The sequence below is a fragment of the Stegastes partitus genome, unplaced genomic scaffold, assembly GCF_000690725.1.
Source record: "Stegastes partitus isolate 25-593 unplaced genomic scaffold, Stegastes_partitus-1.0.2 Scaffold995, whole genome shotgun sequence".
NCBI classification, from domain to species: domain Eukaryota; kingdom Metazoa; phylum Chordata; class Actinopteri; family Pomacentridae; genus Stegastes; species Stegastes partitus.
This window is the reverse complement of record NW_007578726.1, coordinates 225,484-244,163: the sequence shown is the minus strand read 5'-3', so window position 1 is coordinate 244,163 and position 18,680 is coordinate 225,484. Positions and strand designations below refer to the sequence as shown.

At 42.7% G+C, this 18,680-nt stretch overlaps 1 protein-coding gene across 1 annotated transcript in view; it reads left to right on the top strand.

Moving 5' to 3' along the window:
* Positions 1–18,680, top strand: part of LOC103366921 (pro-neuregulin-3, membrane-bound isoform-like) — a 234,189-nt gene that overhangs the window by 48,196 nt on the left and 167,313 nt on the right. The window contains exon 3 of the mRNA XM_008294788.1: positions 965–1,094. Coding sequence (XP_008293010.1) covers positions 965–1,094 — 130 coding nt within the window. The remainder of the gene's footprint in view (positions 1–964; positions 1,095–18,680) is intronic.

Genomic DNA, 18,680 nt, shown 5'->3' with positions numbered 1-18,680 from the left:
CCTCCCCCTCGTCGCCACTGGACGCATTAATCTCCCTCCGTGTGCGGATTGAGAGATCCTCGCTTCGTTCGGATGTATCTCCCACACACCATTAAAGAGCAACCTAATACAGTAATCAGTACATGGTGGAAATAACAGCATCCTGCGAGTGAAACCGATTCTTAGTCACCGAAGCAGAAAGTTCTGGCTCATCACTGCTCATCTATAAACGCCGTGGCTGAGGTTGGGCTAATGAGAGCCCTTAGCAGACTCGTTTTTCATTTGTAAGCACAAAGGAAACAGTCAGCAGTCTGGTCTGATATTAATAAGAACATCATCTGTGGTGCGGATCGGGTTTCTCCGCACGTCTCGGCGCCTTGAACTCCTCAGAACGCCGCTGACGGATGACGCCCATCTCAACGCGTCCATTTATCTCGTTTTGTGGTGCTTGTTGTTGTTTTCCACATTATCCTCAATGAGCGCTAAAACGCCATTAATTACATCACATTTCTAGCTGCTTCTCGCTCTGTTTTGAGCAACTTCGCTTATTAATTTCAATTACAGGATCGTCCGTTTGGTGCGCGCTGATGCAGATTCCCTCTCAGAAGCGCGCCTGTTGTGATAAATCACCGCGAGAAGTCGAGCACTCCGACAGCACTACAGTGACCGCCGAGTATTAATCACAGCAGGACAGATTATTACCCGTCCTCCATCCATCTTTTTTTTTGCCGGTGACATTGCGGGGTCTAAACAAACAATGGCGTGCTGGTATTATCCGCCGCGTGCTACGCTCTACGCTGCCGTTATGGATCTCTGGGTGGAGCACGAGTAGCTGCAGAAACAGATTGTGTTTTCCCGCCGCCGTGGGGGCTGATTTATTTGCAGAGATGTGGAGTGAAAAGACAGTTTTTAAAGGAGTATGTGTGCATGTTCATATATTAGGGGTTATTTGCGGCTAACGAGGTTTCCCTTCTTTGTTCTGCAGCGTCTCCGACCGTCCCTCCGCTGCACTCGGAGCATTTCAAACCCTGTCATGAGAAGGACTTGGCCTACTGCCTAAACGGTGGCGAATGCTTTGTCATCGAGACACTCAGCGGGCCTCACAAGCACTGCAAGTAAGTGATCGTATTATTTAAATGCCTCCTCTTCTCTGCTCTGCTCTGCTTTGTTCTTCTGAGAGCTTCCCTGCACTGAAACCTCCGGTTGACTGTCTGCTTTCTATACGGTCGCCTCTGACGAGCCTCGGCGGCACACTTTGGATTATGCAGCCGCCGCTGTTCAGTTTATGCACATGTAGATTTCAGTTTTGAACCTTTTTTTGGAACATGAATGCGTTTTCTAGGTCAGGTATTGTATATTTTATGTATGTAGAACAGAAAAGATGTTTGCTGTTGTTGTGATGAGGCAACAAAAGTCCGTTTAGCAGCTCTGAAAACGATGCATTATGTAGAACAACAGGTTCCTGTGAAGAGTTTGAGCTGCAACTACATGAAATGGTGAAATAATGAAGTCATCCCCACACAAAGAGGTGAACATCTGGCAGCAAGTGTGCCAAAAAACAAACAAACAAAAAAACCAAACAGTTAAAAACACTGGAATATTTTTTCATTAAAAAAATGCAAGAACAGTGAACATAGCAGCAAATATCTGCGTAATAATGATATTTTTGAGCTGATTTAAATACAGTAAAACTGTAATTTTATTGTCACACATTGTAAAAAAAAACTATTGAAATAACAGCAAGTAAATAATATTCTTCTTTACTTGTTTTTTTTTTTTTATTCCTAATTTTCCAATTAAAATGTCAGTTAACACTTGTTTCTGTGAATGTACAAGATATTACCTGTAATTTCACAAAACTTTATAGTGACAGTTTAAAAATATATATTTTCCATTTTTCGGTCCTTAATAAACATAATTTTTCCTTTTAAATAACAGCAAATATTAGTAAAATAACAAAACTTATTTCTGATGTTGTTAAAGAACAAATTAATACAAATGCACATTTTTGATGTGGATTTATTTATTTATTTATTTATTTTAACAATTTTGGCCTGATTTATTTATTTAAATTTTTAGTTATTTATTTTTTCTTAATATTCTGGTAAATGGAGATTTTCTTCTGGGATTTTATTCCAAAAACAAATCTTACATTAACCGTTTAAAAAATATATATTTAAAAATTTAAAGTAATTATATACATAATGTTCTTTGGTAAATATTTTCAAAAGGAAAATAAATAACTATTTAAATCTTTTCAAATAAATTATAAAAAGTCAAAAAAAATACGAGTAAATTGCAAAAAGACAAACAAAAAAATAAATAAAAAAAATTTAAAAATACTTAAAAATGGGTAAAAAAAAAAAAAAAATAATTGTACAGTGCATCCTCTGCAGGTCTGCAGGATGCTGCTGAATCTTAGGATCCAGAAACGGCACCAACCGATCCTCATACAGTTCTCTAATCCCTCCTGGTCGATGATCCGCTTCTCTTCTGTTGTTCTGTGTTCGGCGTCGACCGAAATAATTTCTCTAATTGCGCTCCTCCTGCGTTTCACCGTCTCCTCCTTGTGGCCCGAAGGCTGCACTGAAAGCCTAATGATTTAACGCGTGGGCCAGGATTGTTTGGAAGCTACTGAGCACACAGATCAATAACTATAACTGCTGTGAATCCGAGCTGACAGCTGCCATCCACCGCAAAGGAGCAGCCGTAAAGTTTTTGGATCATCCCACCGAGTCGATAGGCGGCGGGCGGCTATTTTATACTGCAGAGATAGATGGGGCTGGCAGCACCTATAGGGCTTTGATTTACTTAATGGAAGGATTTTCTCATCTCTGTGTGTGCATCTGTGTTGCAGCTTTATATGAGTGGGAGCCTCGGCTGTCCCAGATTCCAGAGTAGAGCTCGTGGGCACTTCTCCCGCTCCAATGAGGGCCCTTTTTTTTTTTTTTTTTACTAATTAAGTCCCAGAACAACTTCTTCCAAAATCTAACCTCAGGACTTCCACCCGACCTGTTTTTCAAAGAGCCTGTGTTGCCTCCCCTGAGCTACCAGTGTACATCCGTATGCGTGTGAGCGTGCATGTGAGAGTGCACGTGAGGATGGTGAGAGGTGCGTTTTAGCTCGACACTGTATGTGGGATTCAGTGAAGTGCAAATATATGAACGGAGTTGAACCCGAGAGCAGAGGAAATGTGCTTTAAGACACATTTTACAGCAGCTGGTGGCATGAATGCATGTTTTGCACATCATTTAAATCTATATGTAGATACTGATAAAGATGTATGCATACAGATGTTTACAGACTGTATTAAAAGACACATAAACCTTTTTGTTCTCACCGTCTGACATTAAATCAGACTAAACTTTTCCTGTTTCAGGTCAGTCAGGATCACCAACATTATTTCTATTTGCTAAACACCAGAATAATGAGACAGAAAACTTTTCAGAGAATCTTTTATCTTCAAAGTCAGAAGTTTACATCCACTAAGATTAATATGCCTGTAGACTATTTGGGAAAGCCCAGATGATGATGTCATGGCTTCGGAAGCTTTTGATTGGTTAATTGACAACATTAATTGGAGGCAAAAATAAAGAAATAGAACAAGTGGAATAATAAAAGAAAGTAGAAGGTAAACCCACCAACACAAGGCCAAAGTCAATACTGTTGTTGTTGTTGTTGTTGTTGTTGTTGTTGTTGTTGTTGTTGTTGTTGTTGTTGTTGTTGTTATTATTATTATTATTATTAATAGTAAATAAATAAAATAACACATAACTAGTATATACATAAAGTTTGAAAAGAGAATAAAATGAACAATAAAACTAGTTTTAAAAAATCAATTTAATAATAAAAATAGATAATATTACATAAACTCAAACCTGCAAAATTTTAATTAGTGATTAAAAAAAAAAAAAAAAAAGCTTATAAAGTCCAGGGATCACATTCTAACTGTGAGCATTTACAGTCGACATAGTCATAGATCTTGGAGTGTTCTCCTGGACACGACCAAATGACAAATTTGTGTTGGCTTACGGGGTCACACGACTTTTTATTTTTGCATTTTTTTTCTGCAGCAACTCACCAAATTTCTTCCTAAACCGTTTTACAGTTTGCACAACCTGCGTTTTGCTTCACCTGCGGCCTCACAAGTCCTCCTCCTATAGAGAGTCAACAGGACGACCGGCTGCTAAGTGCACGTAAACACGCCGAGAGTTTCCCACTTTAGCGTCCGCCTGCCTGCTGCAGCTTTGAGTCAAATCCTGTCAAAAGTCAACGCAGACGTCGGGGGTTTCTCTTCTTCTCGGCTTTCTGGTTCGCGGTTGAGAGAGAGGAGTGGAGGCAGCAGGATGAGCGAGGCAGCGAAGGTGTAGGTGGACGAGGAGTCGGAGATGCCCTCCTCCTCCTCCTCCTCCTCCCCTTCCCGCTCGCCTCTGTTGCCATGACGACGCAGTCCGTGGAAGAAGCGTAGCCGCTAAAGAGCGAAGGTTTCGGCCTTGATCGCGCCGTCTGCGAATGGTAATGCCTGCGTGGAGGCACAGAGGAGGGGAAGAAGTGTGCAACGAGTCGATCTGCGACGACGGCGACCGTGAAGAACAGCAGAAAGCACGAAGAATTCACAAAGAGTCATCTTTAAGACTTTGGAACTGATTAAAGTCAGATAATCATTCAATCAAAGCCTCGATCTGAGTGTTTAATGAATGGCTTTGCTTCCTGAGAGAGGCTTTTACATGAATGAACATTAGTGAAATTCACATAAAAGAAGACAAAAAAAAAAAAAAGGCAGAACAACAGTGTGCTTCAGTTGACATTAATTTATCCTCATCAACACAAGAATGACAAATTTCACCCCAGGCACGGGATCAATGGCTGCTCTCATTCAATTTGTGTTTACAGCAAATTGAGACGAATCAGGTTGTGAGAGTGTGATCAATTTAGACGTTTAATGGGGATGGATCGAGCCCGCTTTCTTTTTTTTTTTGTGGCGTTATTTGTCACAGAATTAATCATTTTTATTTGCGAGATGAAACTTGATCCCTTTTGCAACGATTTTCTCCAAAGAGTCATAACTCAAGCATCAAGCGGTGTCGCGGCCCGTCGTAAAACCAACCGGGATCGTCCCCCAGAGCGCTGTTGGGCGGCGCCGGGCTGCGACGGTGGCGTTTGTCAACCTCTGCAGGATGTCTGGAGGGGCGCCGTGAGTCAGGACGACACTATCAGGGCTACGCAGGGCAGCACGGACAGGCGTTAGCGCTCAGCTAACCAGGAAATTAGCCGGCGTGCTAAGATAACGTTTTCAGAACATGGCGAGAGTCCAAATCATCCAGTTATGAAAGAGTGTGATGCTGAGTTTGATTAATTACTTCCCAGCTTAGCGTGATTCTCCCACAAAGAACCAGACTCTCATAGTTTTAATCGTTTGTTCAAATCGTGTCTGCAGATTTCTAAAATGCAAATCCACTAAAAAAAGAAAAATAAAGACAACTGTTGAATTAAATGAGCTGCTTTAATCGGTAACAGGAAACTTAATTAGGTTTATCCAAATTAAGTCGACAAGTAACATCAATGCCACTGGTTGAGCTTGTTTTTTTCATAGAGATTCATTATTTCAGGCTTTAAAAATGGTCTCATTGGTGACGTTTGTGGATCGACGTCGTTTTCCAGCAACTCAGACGTTCTTGCAGGAGAGAAACGTAAAGAAACGTGGACGTGATCGGACGCTGAAGCAGCATGAAGCTCATGTTTGTACCTTGAATCAAATTAAAATCCCAGTTCATGGTTAAGTTGTAAAAAAACAAGTTTCAGAAACGACCCTGAAGCTGATTTTTGCACGTTTTCTGACATTAGAAAACGGGTTTTAAAGAACATTTCAAGTTGACAGAATCCACAGAATAAACCACCGTCACTGAAACAGAAAGAAACTACAGCTCACAGCCGCTCTGTGAGTATTGAAGCCGGAGAACCGGGCGGCTCGGTTTCACTTCTGCTGACACGGCTCCGTTTATTTATTCTGTCTTTGGAATGAATTAGATTTCTGGCCGGTTTATTATTTATTTCCTCCTGCGAGTGACCAGGCAGCGGGGGCGTCCCTCAGCCTTGTTAGCCGAGCCTCGTCTCATTGCCCTCCGTCGAGAGGCTATTCCAGAGCGATAGAAAGGCAATCTCACCTGGCAAGTGGAGGTGGACGAGGGTTTGGAAGAGATCCCTGCAAAGCCCGGCGCCAATGAGACCGGAGGGGTCTGACAGAAGCCTTCTGTGGAGGCCACGGACAGATATACGACACACAAACCCTGGAAAAAGACGCCGGTTCTGGCTGCGTGGGCCTTTCTCTGCAAGAAATTGTAAAACATCCCTGCATGTGTGGCGCTGACACGCTTGTAAAGCTGATTTTATGGTTAAAGATGGCCGCTGTGATCTTTTTTTTCTCCTGAGTTTAATTGATCCGGACGTCGTTTCTAAAGGATGCTCGTGAATAGAAAGCATCGATTGTTGAAGTTGAGTGTTTTTATTTCCGCTGCTTTGCTTCCTCATTCAGAGCTTCGGCCAAATGTTACAGCAGAAGAGATGAGCGGCTTTTTTTTCCCATTCAGGTCCAGTTTCTCTTTTCTCTCCTTCATCGATGCGTCCAGTTTCATAGTTACACCGTCCTTCAGCTAACGTCTGCATCAGGAGGAAAACGGATCAGGTGGAACGTGTACGGAAGAAAATAAAAGCAGCTCAGGATTTAAGTAAAGCCAAACTGAAACTGAATGATGAAGATCGTTTGAGCTGAGTGTAGATAAGCGACAAGTACAGAAACCAAATCAAAATGTAAAATATCCATCTACATATATAGTATGTAGAGTCTTTTTTCAACACCTGTAGACACTAAAATATAAGTTACGTTTAGAAAATCACACCATCTATCTGTGAAAACACGTCGATCACTGGCCACGGATTCCTGCCAACAAGTGAGGAGGAGGAGGAGGAGGAGGAGGAAGGCTGAGCAGCACACAAACCTCTTCTTTCTGGAGCGTAATCCTCCTTCCCTCGCTGGCAATCCTCCTCATCCTCCCTCTGTCTCCCCGGACGCCAGCCCTTGTCTTTCCTGGATGACCCGAGGCTTTTCCAAAGCGCTCGGCCACGGACCGGCGCCACCGGATTGACTCTGGGCCTCACAGGTGCAGAGCGAGGCTGCACGGCGGAGTGCAAGCCGTCAGGTTCTCCGTACGCTCACAGCGACAAGCCAATTAACAGGAAGCATGCGTGAAATTGAAGACATTGCAGCAGTAACACACATCCAGGCTGCAAGTAAACAAGGAGATTAAAATGCATGTGTTAGGAAAAAAACACGCACCTGAAGCATTTCAGATGTAGAGTCCCAGCAGTTATTATATATAATGTCCTCTGTGCAGAGTGTAATTGTATGTTAATGCTGAAAGTAGCACAAACTGTGATGTGCAACAGCATTGGAGGAAAAAACACTATGTTTTGGAGGATTCTCACAGAGCTTCTTCACTATTGTGCACAAAGTGAATCCTCTGTCTCCTCGGTGCATCGCCTCAGTGCACAATGTTGTCCATCGATGGCACATTCAGAAGTCAGGTGCGCTTGTTTTAGCCACTTCTCCAGTCGTTGTAACTCTGGTTTTGGTTGAAATGCAAAAGTTCTTCCAGTTTTTCAGTTCTTTGCTCCTCATGAGAGTTATTTAATGTTTAGTCGGTCCAATAACGTTTTCCTACATAACGCTCACTTCAAGTGCATTAAAACAAATCCAGTGTGTCTGCTTGACGGCTGAACATCTCTGCAACGCGTGAACAAAAACCTGCATTTCTGCCTCCAGTCTGTTCCCTGGTGTCCTGTAGGTGTTCAGGAAGCTTGTTGTGAAGCTCCATGTAGTGTTAGATGATGTTCTGAGGCTCCAGCAGGTTGGAAAAACAAACCCTGTGTTCTCTCCACGGTGTCAGTAAATGTATCGTAGACCAGCTGTAGTACCTGGTTGTTCCAGCAGGTGGAGCCTCTCACTGTTTATTACTGTAGAGACCAGAGGAGGCTCTGTTTATACGTAGCTAAAAAGGTGATATTTCAATGCCTCTGGTCACCGAAAATGATCACATCTGAAAACTCCGGCCAAAGTGGAGATTTGGAAAAACTCTGTTTGCATGTAGACGGGAGGAGGCGGAGTTTAACATCACAGTGTGCGACAAAAGCGTCATCAGTGTGCGACCATGTTTACAGTTTGGCTGCTGTGATAGAAAGTCAATATTTTCACATATTTTACTTGTTTTGTACTCAGGAGTAGCTCCACTTCTCTGTCGGTCCAAACAAACCACCCTCACGCTGTTATCGTTGAAGTAACAGGAAGTAATTCATGCCGTTCGTTGTTGTGTTTTCTCCAGGATTCTAATTGGCTCGCATGGCTTTACACTGCCCCCTGCAGGTCTGGCAGCTCGTAGCCGCTCTTATCGGCGGGTTTGTGTGAACGAAGGTCTGGTGTGAACGATGTTATTTTTGAAAACGTAGATCCGTTCTTGTAAATACCAGCTACGTGTAAAGCTCATGTTGGCAGCAGAGAGCATTGTGGGAGTTTAGCAGCAGCGGGCTCGATGACAGAGACTGTGAGGAGGTTCATGAGCTCTGGTGAAAGCTCATGAGTTTAGAACAAGCTGGGATCAACTAGCACAAAACTAGTCAGTCACACTTCGGACAGTTCAGGTTGGAGAGCGTTGTGGGTTTTATCTGGTTAAAGGGCACCATGACCACCACGTTTCTGATCCTTAATGAGCTCCAGCAGGGTTTATGTGTTGAGACAAACTGGGATTAAGTTCGTTGAAGAAGGCATCCCTCTGTCCGCTGTGCTCTGTTTGTGCTTTTAGTTACTCAGTTATTGATTGAAAATGATCAATCAGTTCAGGAAGTTTACAATTTGCGTCCTTCGTAACACATGTCGGCACTGAAAGGCAAGTTATCTGAAGGAAACCACCAAAATGACACCATTAATCAGGCCCAGGAAGGGTACAAACTGAAAAAAAGGATGCGTAACGTACAGTTTCATTCAGAAATTAACTAAATCTAATCTTAAAATAACGACATTTCTTTAAAATCACTTTATTTTGTGTGTCTCGTTGAGATAATTGCAAAAAAAAGAGTCTTAATCGGCCCAAATCCTATCTATGGGATCAGAACAGCTAGAATTTATGCATCATATCATCACATTTAAACGACCGAAACAACAGTTAAATATGAAGTCCTGTCAGCTTCCGCTTTTTGTTCTGATTTTCCTGACTGTATTCCAAAGTATAATTTTGCCTCCAATTCCAACCTACAAACTCGCAGCGCTTCTCCATCGTACCGTCCGCTAGCAGGCCAAAGTAGTTGATCCCAGAGTTCACAGAAGTGTCCTGGAACCGTGCTAAAGAACATCCTGTGCAACCATCCACGCACAACAAAACCCGCCACACATGTGAGTGTCGTCCCCGGAGACCGGCCCACATTCCAGCACTGAGCTCGACAAAAGTCAAGCAGTGTGTGGAGGGATGGAGGGTCACTGCGTTCTGTGTGATATTGTTTTTGACAGCAGGGATTTAGCCTGACAGCAGAAAGCCTCTCGGATGAAGGTGTGTCAGGTGCTGGCTGTATGGAACGCTACAGGGCACATGTGTGTGTGTCTGTATAAAAAAATAAAACATGTCAGGGTGTGTTATCACAGGAACAGGCCTATACATTCATAAAACCTCTTCTTTCTTTTATCTCGGCCCTTCAGTGTCTCTCTCTCTTTTTTTTTTTTATCCTTTTCTCCTTCGCCTGCCCTCCCTCTGTCTGTTTTCTCTTCTTCGTCGATTTCTCCAAACCCTCGCCGCCATCTGTGCGATAATAATGGCGCACCAGTGGGAGTTCGAGTGGTGTCTCTCTGACGGTAATAAACAAGGCTGATGCCACGGCATGCTTTCGAGGTGGGAGAAAATTAAACAGATAAGAGACCACATGTTGTGGCTAGGAGGCAGCGCTTTCGGCGAGCGAATCCTCCAAGACGCCGAGAGGAGCTGGGCGAGCCCGGGAGAGGCAATAACAGGAGCTGGGAGGCAGCCGAGGGGGGGAGGAGGGCAGATATGAGGCAGGAAACAGGCAGCCAGCGGGTTTTTTTCTCGTTTTGTCGGCGGCTGGGAGGAGATGAGTGCGAGCGGCGGTGGCCGAGCGTCACTATGTCACCGTGTGCTGATTTAATTAGCACACAATGAAGGCTTGATGATCTCTTGGCAGCTCAATCATCGTGTTATATAAAAAGGAAAGCCGCCGCCGTGAAGCTGCAACAGTCGCTTCTGTCTTTCTTTGCAGCGAGAACTCAAATAAGAAATGACCTCAATGACGAGTCAAACCCGCAGAGAATAATCCTCCGTTATCATTATTACCCAGCTTTAGCCTCCTTTAGCCTATCGATTTTACAGCACATTAACTGTTTGGGTTCATCTCGCTGCTCTCATTAAACTCAGGAAGCGTCTGGTTTTGGTTTTTTAGAGAACTCAGGTAGAGAACGGCAGCTTTATGTGGTTAAAAACTAATTCTAACCTTCTTGTGTTTTGCTGAATGTTAAAATAGCACATTAGTAAAAACTTGAGCATGAAACCCCCCAAACTGTTTCTGTTCAACCACCAGATTGCACCGTGTATAGGTCACGTTTTCCTTTTTAAATCCACTCCAGTGCAGGTTACATACGAACATGTGAGGCCTCTGTGATTTAGGTTTTAACTAAACCCACCAGAGTGCTTCAAATCTTTAAAGAAAAGCACCTAAATACACCATTTAGCAGCTGGAATTCCTGGATTTTCAACTTTTTAACGCACCTTGAACTACTTATGTGCAGCTCTGTCAGAAAAATTAAACTTTAAAGTGTCATATTTCAGTAAAATGACTTTATTCTACATGTCCCAGTTTAAAAAATCACCAAAAACTGAAAGTAGAATGAAGCCAGGAAACACTAATGTGACAAACTCTTCACTGGGCTGAACTGCAGGCTGTGCAGATGTTAAACAAGTTTGGTAAAATATCTAAAGTATGTTGAGTCCAAGTTGGTAACACCTGTGGACACTAAAAGTCACGTAGCCTTTAGAAAACCACCAAACACACCATCTATCAGAGCCACAAACTGTAAAAACACACCAAAAAATAACGTGTGTGGATTTCTATGAGGAAAACCGACCAAATCTCTACTTAAAATTGTAATATTTCATTAAAATCACTTGATTCTGCAGGTCTTATTTTAAAAATTGCCAAAAATAAATTATTTTTACTCACTGAATTCTGTAAAAAGTGCATTTTTGGCACAATTAGAAAGACAGTAGTGACTCAGCTGTGATCTATAGTCGTGTGATTAAAAGTTCAGGGAGTTTTCATCTGGAGACGAGTATGAAAACAAATAATAACAATGAAAACAGAAGTTAAATATCTATAAAGCCACCATTTTACCAGCACTGTGGACACGAGCTGTATGTGTTGATTGAAGCGTATTTAAATTCTTGCACAACAAATAATCAAAGAAACTCGTCTTTATGTAGAAGTGACGTCATTTGAGACGTTTCCTGAGACTTTGTGTTGCTGTGAAAACTTCCACAGTGAGAAGAAACCCAACCGGAGTAAATAAAACGCCCAGAAGCTGCCGTGAGTTCAGGGGTTAATGAGTAAATTGTACGTTTTGAACGCAGCTGAAGCAGCGCGAGCGTCGCTGTGTGTGTGTTTTATTCTGCGTACAGAAGAAAGCCGGTGTTGGTGTCTGACCGTGTGTGTGCGATTCTTGTTTTCTTTCCTGTGATTGTGACTTTTCTCAAGCTGTCCTCTCAGCGCCGCGTCTGAGGCGCGACAACTTCTAAACTTCTGATTGATTCGCATTGATGTCTTTGTTGGTTTTAATTAGCGAGATTTACCAAGTTTAATTGCGCAATTGCATTAGCTGGCTCGGCTCGGTCAACAGCAGACTGCATCCAATTAGCAAAAATACACATGTGCTGCCTGTGTGTGTGTAGGAACACCACATCTCATTACGTCCGACTGTAAATACACTCGTTTGTGAATAAATCTGTCAAAGCTGTTGCTTGCTGTCGGACAGTTGCAGGTGCAGCAACAATTAGAACACGGCTTTTTTTATTTTTTTTTTACAGAAAGTGACAGAAAAGGCAGGGTTTGGATGTTCGCTGCAGGCACAGAGCTTTAAATAACTGTCAAATTCAGCAGCGTTATGAGTAATAGCACTTAGACAAATTACAATCATTAATCACAAAGACATTTTACTTTAAGAAAAAAGAAAAAAAGCCCTCACAGCCTGAGCTAACTGCAGGTCTGCACAGATAAAGACTAACTGGGTAAAACACACTTTGACAAGTTTTTATTTTTTCATAATTCTAATTGCAATTTTCATTCTCCTGATTTCCTGGCAGGGATCCGGTGTTGCTCGGCAGCATAACATCTCTTTTGAGCATTTCTAAGAGCACGTACTTTATAAATAAGCTGCAAACTGAACTCCACGGTTCTCATGAAATATTGTAAATGTTCTCCGTCTCCGAATAATTTAAAATGCAAAGCGCCGTATATGGGTCACGTATCCCTTTTTAAATCAAAATCCACTCCAGTGCTGGAGCTGCGGGCTGCATGTGAACACGTGAAGCCTCTGCTGAGCTGAGCAGCGCCGCCGTGTTTAAAGAAACGCACCAAAGTACAGCATTTATCACAGAAAGACACCGACAAACATATGAAGACACTGGGTTTTCAACTTTATGACGACTCCCTAAACTTATCATGTGCAGTTATTTCAGGAAAACTGAACTTAACGTGTTTTTGTCTGAGTTTAAAAATTCTGCAAAAAGAATTTATCATAAAACTAGAATAAAGCCAGAAAGCACTCTGGAGGCCTGAAGGCAGCAGAAGGAGAAGTGACAGAATAAAAGTAGAGAGTAAAATATTTATGTGTGAATCTGTTTCCAAGTTGGTGACACCTGTGGAGACGGAATGTCAAGGTACTTCAAGAAAATCTTTTTTAAAAAATACACATTTCTTAAGAGCTAAAGGAAAAAACCAAAAGATGTGTGACATACATTTTAAGGAAATTCATCAAATGCAAACTTAAAATTAGGATATTTTATTAAAATCACTTTATTCTACATGCTTCAGTTAAAAAATCTGCAAAATGGATTCTTAAAAATAAACTAGAACGAAGCTATGAAACACTCATTGGACAAAAATTCTGTTCCTATTCGTTTGATTTTGGTTGAACTGCAGAAACGTGATGAGTACAGAAACAAGATGAAAATGTAAAGTCAGATGTTTACAGTATGTGTGAGTCTTATTCTAAGTTGGTGATACATGTTCACGCTAACAGGAAAGTTATCTTTTAAAAATTCTCCAAAAATACAGAATTTTTAAGAGCTAGAAACTATAAACGTAACTTCCTTTAAGAAAATTGATCAAATATGAGCTCAAAACGATGATATTTTAGAGAAAAATCACTTTATTCTACATTTTTAGTTAAAGAAATCTGCAAAAGGGTTCTTTAAAAAAAAACTAACTAGAATGAAGCTACGAAGCAGAAATTTGACAAAATTCTGTTTCTATTCATTTGAGTTTTTTTAACCTGCCGGCTGTGCAGAAATGTGACGAGTAAAGACACAAAATATTAACATAAAGTTAATAAATTTGCAAAATCTCAGCTTAAAACTGTGATATTAATTCTAAAACTAGACTTTATTTATTGTCGTTGCACAAAAACACAACCGTGATTCGGCCAACTAAATGATCAGCTACCGGAGGACGAAGAACCGGAGCTGGTGAGAAAGTGACGTGTTCATAAATACTGTAAACATATGACTATGAATTAGGGGTGGGCATTAATTAACACAAAAATAACACGTTAAAAGATTAACGCATTTAATCGCAGTTTGCATCCAGACAACACGGAGCGTCTGTCAGCGCCCGATGTCATGGTCCGCTGATCACATGATGCACGAGATGCGTCAGCGCTACGCTAACAGCAACAGACCTGGAGGAATCCGATAGGAGTGCATCACTTGATGATGGAGGGCAGGTTTCATTTTAAAAAACTGCCTGATGGAAGCCTGGACAAGGTTTTGTGCAAAAAAGAATTTGCATTTGAAGCGCATCGAGCTGACGGTATCACCTGAATGCAAAGCGGCGAGCTCAGAAACCGCCGGAGCTGTTAGTGCTAGCAGTCCTGGATAGCCACCAATGTTTTTAACTCGTTGTTTTTGTTGTAATTAATTAAAGTCCCACCCCTACTATAAATGTGTATATAAGGAGAACTAGTGCCCTGGAAAAAGAGCCAAATATGAACAGTATAAAACTAACAGTGTATTGTCAAAAGTACAAGGAGCAGAAATAACAACAGAGTAAAAACACCAGAGTCAGAATATAAATATGAAATACTGCTCAGATAAATAACGGTCCGGAGGAGTGGGGGTGTTTTTAAAATTGCCAAAAACAAACCATTTCTGGTCATCAGATCTGTAAAAGCTGTTACTATGAATAACTCCACAGCTCCATGAAACACGTTTGAATTCATTTAAACTGAAGCTGGTGGGGGTTCAGAGTGGCTCCGCCGGCAGCCTGCTGGGGCTCAAACGGTTAATTCAGCAGCACGGGTAGTAAAGAAAATCTCACTTCTTGCCGGGCTTTTGAAGTGACTGACAGCCCGGATGTATTCCATTACATAAATCAGTGATACAAATCAGCGAGCAGGAATGTGGGAGCACATTTATATTCCGACGCCCACGCGGTCGGCTCACCTTCAGCAGGTCCAGAACGTACCACGGTGCAGTATAGCTGGTCATACATATGTGTGTGTGTGTGTGTGTGTGTGTGTGTGTGTGGGCTGCCTGGAGGCGTTTTTGGAGACAAAACACACAAATTGTGAACGTCTGACAGCCCGCGAGGAGGGAAGTCGCGGCCCGGTGGCGAAAGACGAAGGCAAAAAGGCCGCGTCGGGGGTTACGTGGAGTTCTCGACACATCAAAGGTGAAGAGTGCTGCAGCGCTATCCGCCGTAATGATGCACAAACCGTACAGTAGAGCGGCGAGGAAGGAGACGTACAATAATTTGGTGGTGTTCCTAATCAAGGCATCCCTTTCAAGTCAGCAGGTTTGATGTGTTAATGACATGCAAATGTATGCAAATGAACCCTCCTTTTCCCTCCAAAACTCTCCCTGAGTTTGCCCCCTCCTGCAGGATACAGAAAAAAAAAAGGAGAAAAGGGGCACAGGAGGAGAAGTAGAAGAAGAAGAAGTGCCATTGATTTTCTCTTCTTAAAAAAAAATGAGGGAAAGTTTCAAGCGGGCCACAAAGACAGTGTAATTTACCATGTGTACCGGTGGGAGTCTTTCCCCATCAGCTGAACTCTGGCACCGCTCAGCGTTCTGAGGCCGACGTGTGAAGGAGAACATTCATAGAGAAAAATGAAAAAGGCAAAAGAGTAAAATACGTATTTACATAAAGAATTGCTGAGGAAGAGAGAAAGACGGGGCGAGGGAGGGAGATTGAAGGCGACAGAGGGGCAGAATGGAAGAGAGGCAAGAAGACAAGCTGTGTCTGCAATATTAAGCAGGTCTGGAGTCCCAGTGCTACCTGGGAGCTACAGCAGCCTGCTGATGTGTGTTTTCACTGTAGTGCACTTCACTCTGAAATGGCAGCATCGCCCGGAGCCCAGACACGTCTGTCTCCAGCTCCGACTAACAAGAAGCCGCCGCTCCATCCGCCGGAAAAAAAAAAAAAAAAAACAGGCGAGGAGCGATTACATGCGTGTAATGGCACATGCGGCTTCGCAAAGCTGCACGGCGAAGACGAGGCGCAATCACTGCCGGCTGCAGAGTGCAGCTTTTCTCTGTGGATGTTATATGATTTCTCTGTTCGGTTAAGAGCAGGATCCGGTCGAGGTCACTGCAACACCGACGCTCTGCTAACGGCCGCGTTGACACCCGACCGGAGGCCCGTAATGGTCCCATCAGGCCGGCCTTTATCCAATTACCGGGAATTAAATCTCACCTGAAAAGCCAGAACTCGCCGGCTGAAGGAGCGCCGTTCACTTTCATATGTGCTTTTAATCCTCTCAACTCTCACTCCTTTTTTTTCTGGCACATTTTTCCTCGCTGTGGCTCATTTTTCACTCCAACATAAAGTCCTGCAGCTCCGTGGAAACAGAACGACGGTGAAGAAGCAGAGAGAAGTCAGAGACATTCTGTGTAGGACGGGACACGTATAGGCTCTCCATACTATAGATGTTTAACTATTTACTACGACTATAATTGAATCTGTTTCCGTACTCGTCTGTGTAAACACCGCCTGCAGTTCAGCCGAGTTCAGATTAAAAGTCCCTGAATTTCTGTCACGTGACTGTTTGTCACAGCTGAGTCGTTTTTCACTCTTCAGTTGCATCTGAAAGTGCAGAATTTTTTGTTTTTTACAGAATCTAGTTAATGATAACAGTTTGTTTTTGTTGAATTTTTAAATGCGACATGTAGAATAAAGTGAGGATGACAAAATATCACCGTCTTAAGCTTGAATTAGGCTCATTTGCTTCAAAAATGATCAGAAAGAGGAAAATCCATCACATTTTTCTATTTTTACGCCGTCCAGCTCGGATAAATGGTTTTATTTTGGAGATTTTTCCTAAACATAATGTGCCTTTTAAACTCACAGGCAGTTTTTCGTGGGTTCAAAGAAGTAAATAACCAGAACATTTAAAACAGTTTAACCAGATTATCGTAAATACTGATTCTGAAATAGTAGTCGTTGATTTTGATTGTGGAAGGAAACCATTTGTGCAGCGTTCTAACTTTGCATTCTTGCATTTATTGTCTTTTTGACGTGAAGAATTCTAATTTTGAAAATGCATTTGAGTGTAATTAAACAATTACAATTAGAATAAACACAAATAATCACAGAAAGTGCTTTGAATAAAACACTTGTGACACTTTCAGAGAAACGCTCCCGTAACCTTTTATTCTCGCTTTTATTGCGTTGGATGAATGAATCTGGACCGTGACTCACCGCGCTTCGTCGTGAAGTGTTTTTGAGTCGCGAAAGCTGAATCAGCTGGAAACCTGCAGGCTGCAAACGATGAACGAGTTGTTCCAATTAAATCAATAAATTAGGCAGATATTCCATATGACTTCTAATCGGCGTCACATAATCACCATACGACATGTTTATCATCAGGTTTCTGTCATGAATATGCATGCAGGTGTGTGTTTGTGTGCGCTGGCGTCCACGTGAACACTTCTGGCTATAAAAAGATAATCACAAGCTGCAGAAACATGGCCAATAATGGAGCCATTACTTTTCTTTTTTTTGGTTTACTGCGGGGCTGTTTGTGCCTGGCCAAGAGCGGAGAAGCTATTTCAGGGTTGCAGACCCACAATGCCTCGCTCCAGGCTGAGAGTCGGACACAAAGGAGCTTTTTTTTCTCCCCCCCTCGCTGTGGTCCGGTCGGCCGCGGGAGGAGGGAGGCCGTGATGGACCTGCAGCCGCCGGTCGGTCATCAGAGGAAACAAAAAGCATCAATGATGGAGGAGGCACAAAACAGGAAGTGCTCATCTTGTCACCTGTGTGATGTGAGCGGAAGAATGGGAGGAACTGAGTCTCCAGAGAGACTTGGAGTACGAAGCTGGGCGAGGAATGAAGTGCAGGAGATCACGGCAGCGATCCTGATGGATGCCGACAAGCTCCGGCGTCAAAGTCGGCGTCACCGAGGGTTCAGCCTGTCGCACACACACACACACACACACTGTATACCTGCAAGCTGACGTCCTCGGAGCTGTAAACATTCACTTATGGAAAAGCAGGAACACCGGCGCCAAAGCAAACACGAGCAAACTGACACACACCGGCTTCTTTTTCCGTTTTAATTCTGTTTACCGAGACCACACTCCAGCCCCCAAATCTGAACTCTACAATCAAACCTTAATCCCCAGAAAGTCTTTTGTAAAGACGAGAAGGGAGGACGGCTTAAAAGATCCCCAATTTCCAAAAAATGTTTCCCCCTCCAGAGGGTCAAAAACGGAGATGCATCTTTAAGCAGCATTATTCCAGCTGGGTGGACGCCGGCCAAACACTGGCCCGCTTTAAAGTTCATATATGCCGAAGCTGTTAGCGTCATTAGTATGCATGAAGGGACTCGAGTGGTTTTGGGACGCTGCTGCCAGCGCCTCTGAAAACCACTCAAACACAAAGCAAAATGTATTATTTCCCCACAGTTCATCTCTTCAGATTCTTTTGTTATCCGTCATCCGTAATTGGTTTTTAATTTTGGCTCCCCTCGTTTTTTTTGCGGCGCATTGAGACACACTGAGTTACGGGACAATAGCGTCCATCAACTCTGCTTTCAGAAATTAGCCAACTTTTGTCTCCACGCCGACATCTCAGAGCTACCGAGTTGTTGTGGAGTTTTTTGGGTTTTTTTGTCAGTTCCTCTGTGTGAGTTCACTGCAAACTGAAAGAATTAGTATGTAGGGAGGAAACTGTCCGTCTGAGTGGATGGAGGCTGTTTGGAGCATCAAGGTTTCTTCACATGTGCAGCTTCTGAGTTCAGTGATTGCAGATCAATGATGTCACTTTGTGGATGTTTTGCATGTCACGTGTACAGATCTTGAGCTTTTTGTGCGTCATTTATTTCCCAAGAAACCCTGTTGAAGCGACAGCAGACTGCTTTCAGAGTCGTTTATTATTATAAT